The sequence below is a fragment of the Gavialis gangeticus genome, unplaced genomic scaffold (assembly GCF_001723915.1).
Source record: "Gavialis gangeticus isolate Ggan-Ray unplaced genomic scaffold, GavGan_comp1, whole genome shotgun sequence".
Taxonomy (NCBI): Eukaryota; Metazoa; Chordata; order Crocodylia; family Gavialidae; genus Gavialis; species Gavialis gangeticus.
In genome coordinates this window covers 72,485,160-72,489,464 of record NW_017729033.1, presented here as the reverse complement: position 1 = coordinate 72,489,464, position 4,305 = coordinate 72,485,160, and the positions used below count along the sequence as shown (strand labels likewise).

Here is a 4,305-nt window from a genome sequence, read left to right as displayed (position 1 = left end):
TGCAGTGCTGGGGCAGATGGAAAGTCCCACAGGAGCACGGGGGCGGCCCCTGCTTACTTGGCAATGGCCTCCCCCCGCTCCCCCCCTCCATGCCCTCCTGGCTCAACAATTGGCTGCAGGAGGACCCCGGGTGCCCCCCGACCCAGGAGGCACCAGTGCGGGGGGTGGGGAAGGTTCCCCCGCGCACTCCTCGGCAGACCTGGAAGTGGACTGGAAGTGCTTCTGGTCTGCTTCCGGGTCCGCTGCCGGGCACACTGTGGACCCCTCCCATGCTCCCGTGGGATGCTCCATCCACCCTAGCATCTCAGCATTCATGAGCCGCCTGGTACCTTAAGGCATGTAGAAAAAACATTTAAAGCTGTGTCTATGTCTGAATCATTGAATCTCTCTGAATTGATTTGGAGGATTCCAATCTGACTCGGGGAGATTAAAGGGTCTGCTGATTCGATTCAAATTCAGAAATTCATCTGCTGAATTTGGCTGAATCTCTGCCAAGTCGAATTAGCAACCAAAACTTTGTACAGGCCTAGAGAGCAGTGCCCTGCAGCTAAGTCTGTGGAAGGGAAGAAGCATGAGGGAGGGCAGATCGAGGTCTCCATGGTGAGGGAGGGGCTGAGGCTGGGTGGTGAATGGGACCCTGGCAGAGTAGGACAGAGCTATGGATGGCTCATCCAGGGGATCAGTGTTCTGGTGCTTAAAAATGGCAGCAGAGATGCTTGAACTAAAGCTCATTTGATGAGCTTTAGTTCAAATGTCCTGCTGCCATTTTTAAGTCCCAAACACTGTTCTCCTGAACAAACCTCCCACAGCTCCATTCCGCACCTGCCTCTGCCCTGCCCCACTCCTTCCCTCACTGTGGTGGCCTCGATCTCCCCCCCTCCATTCCGCTTCCCCTCCACAGACTTACATGCAGGGCGCTGCTCTCCACACTGCCCAGCTGTATTCCTGTAAATCAGCTACTGGATCGGTATCAGCCGATATGCTGATCAGCTATCTGTATTGGCCAAGATAATCTTTATCATTACACTCTTAATTTTTATATTTTGTACAAATAAGATGCCTTTAGAATGTCTGATATCAAAATAAAATCTTGTTTCATACTATCAGGTTATACAATTATTTGAAATATATTTTTAAAACTGAGCCCCTTGATCTCTTGATTTGAAACTGAATTCCTTATTTGAGAATAGAGTTGCAGGTTCAGGATGATCAACAGTGTCTCTTTGCCTTTACATTGATCATCTCAGCGACACCAACAAAGATGACAATGGACACTAGCACACCTCCAAGACAAAATTTATCTGGCCATGAAAAGACTACACAAAGAAGATCATCACTTAGTAGCCAGGTAACTCTTTCGAGAAGCATCTCTACATTAAAATCTATTGTTTTCATTTGTTGAAGACCCTAGGTTTTGCATTAATTTTTTCTAGAGTTTGAATAGTAAGTACATGCATTTTCAGTAAGGGTATCAAAACAATTTGTGTTTACATTAAAACATAAGGGGACTTCACACAGGTGGGCATATGCCTAAAATGTTTTCAGGATTGAGGTCTTAATTCTGTTTTTACTCTCCTGTAACTTTTCACGCAGTAGGTGTATTAAAGCTTTTTAAAAGTTATATAGTTCCTGCTTCCCTGATAATAACAGAAAATGAAAACGAGCCATTTGTCATTGGCTATTTGTACCCCAATTCAGTTGCATAAGGTGGTTGTGTTTCCAGGGAACTTTTAGTATTTAAGATTTCAATTTATTTTTACAGTAATCATTATCAATTAAATATTGAAAACAAATAAGTGTCCTTGCCAGTCTTGCAAATAACATTTCTACAGCACTGCAGTTCTAAAAGTCCTTCTCCCCCCTTATTTATGTTTGTTTTCTTTTGACATAGTTCTCAACAAGGAAATTCATGTAATCAATTGAACATTCATATTCATACTGCTGCATATTTCCGAACATTGCAGGGAACATTTATTTCTTAAATTATTTCCTCCTAAAATATTAAAGCATATAAATGTCCTATAGGGGTGTAGGTTGTAGCCATGTTGGTCTAAGGACATAGGCAAACAAGGTTCTTTGAGTCAATCTGATATATTTTACTAGACCAACTTAAATAGTTGGAAAAAAAATTTCTTAGCAAGCTTTTGGGTTTTTTTTAAAAACTCTTCATCAGGCTGAGGAAGCCTCTGCAGTTGGTTTGTGCTCTTCAGATTCACCCAGAGAACCTTGTCTGCCTATAAACATCCTAAACCTTTTTTAAAAGAAAATTTACACTTTTTGCCTTCTTGAAATTGATGGTTTCCCTGAGATTATTTCCTCAAAGTGTGGCATGCACTGTACTGATTATTGTGATATACATTTAAATTGCAGTCTTTAAGCTCTCAATCCGCTGGACAACCATTAGTACAGCCAATGATGTCTCAGTCTTCATCTTTACAGATCCAGCCAGGCATGTCCCAGGTATGGATTTTTATTCATATACTGACCAGCTTTTTCAGCAACAAATCAAATTTAGCTTCAGAGGATTAAAGGTCTTTCTTACTAAATTAGCTCTGATGGAAGTGTATTTTATTCCAAGCACCTTCATTTCCATTCTGTTACTTTCCTCTGTATAAGAATGATTAAATTTACCTGAAAAGAACAGATGTTCCATTGATTTTTTTTTTTTTTATGGGTACAAATAATTGTTTTTGCAGTTTGTCATTTTGACATAAAAGTACTTGGTTTTCTAAAAGATCCCTATGTCCAAATGAAAAATTACTAGTGCAAAAAAGCAGTTTTAAAAAATCTTTCCCTTAATATACCAGAGTTTAATACTCAATTAATCCTCTTTCAGATTTGTGAGGGGGATGAGAGACTTGCAATGAAGTGGTATGATGATAGGGATCTATTCAGTAAGAAACAACTAATGTAAGGATCTTGGGCATCAGATTATGAAAACAGATTATTATAGATATCACACAGGTTTGAAAGGTATGTGCTGGTTAAATGTGATAGAAACGAAAGTGAAAGTGATGTGTTTGTTTTATATGTTGATGATTCCATAGCCTGTGGAAAAATAAGAAAGCATAATATGAATACAATCATCTGAGTTCAAATTACTTTAGGGAAGGATAGGAGGCTTATCTGAGATTGAGTCTGAATGTAGATACAGGTCCCTAATGTTAGCGTGACACTTCATGTGAGTATTTGTGGGAGACTTCAACTTCCCAGATACAGATTTGATGACAGATGCTCCTAGTAGTAATGATAGGATACAGTGGGGCTGAGGCTGGGGCTGGTGCTGGTCTGTTGTTTAAAAAATAAGAACTTGTGCTATTTTAGACCAGGTTTTGGTAAATAGCAAGAATGTTAACAAAGAGGTGGTCATAAAAAAAAGTGATCACAAAGTTAGCTCAGTTTAAATTAAGGGTCTACAGGTCTTGAACTAAGGGTTTTGATTTCAAAAGGGCACACTTAGAATTTTAGGGAACCAGGTAATGAAGCAAATAGGACTGAGAAGTGAGAGATTTAAATGTAAAAAGGGCTTGGAAGTTCTTTAACTCAAAAATGTAAAAACTGTCTGTATCTTAACTCAGGAAAGTGGGGGAAGTACTTGATGAAAGGGTCTCCAAACCAAACTGGATGAATTATCCCAAGAGGATGTTAGGATAAGCAGAGAGCCCAAAAGGAGGATGGAGAAGGGTTTGAATCAGAAAAGAATCCTGTATTTAACACATGAGAAAATGTAGGGATAATATGAAAATAGTTATGAAGGCACAGTGAGTTAGGCCTGGCACCATAAATTTAAATAGCAAATGGCTCTTCAACCATACAATTTAAAGGGAGAACCAGGAAAGAGCAAGTGTGGTCATTATGCAATGGTAGATTAAAGATAATATAGGTATTAATATAGAATGTAAATTAATGTTTTGCCTCACTTTTCAGTAAGGAAATGATGTGAAATGGGAGAAGGCAGATCAATAATGTGAAGCAGGGCATGGAAATGGAAAATTTCACATCCAGGGTGGAAACAAGACTCCAAATGTTCTCAAGACAAGGAAATTGAATGATGATTGATTGACTGCTTGCCCACCCTATAGGCATTGTTGGGACAGAAACCTTGCTTATCTGTAGAGATCCTGGTTTTCTCTGATTAAAAAAAAAATCCCCAATTTTTGGATTAAAAAAGTAACCCAAAATCCACCTTTTCCTGTGATTAAAATGAAATGTCACTAATACATAGATACATATATAGTGGTGTTTCATTTTAATCATGGAAAAATATGATTTTCGGGTTACTTTTTTAAATCTGAAAATTGGGAT

At 39.2% G+C, this 4,305-nt stretch overlaps 1 protein-coding gene across 5 annotated transcripts in view; it reads left to right on the top strand.

Moving 5' to 3' along the window:
- Window positions 1–4,305, top strand: part of CLOCK (clock circadian regulator) — a 76,302-nt gene that overhangs the window by 49,440 nt on the left and 22,557 nt on the right. For all 5 annotated transcript variants that reach the window (XM_019526504.1, XM_019526503.1, XM_019526500.1 and 2 more), the window contains 2 exons: window positions 1,248–1,348; window positions 2,371–2,460. In XM_019526504.1, the coding sequence (XP_019382049.1) occupies window positions 1,248–1,348; window positions 2,371–2,460 (191 nt within the window). The remainder of the gene's footprint in view (window positions 1–1,247; window positions 1,349–2,370; window positions 2,461–4,305) is intronic.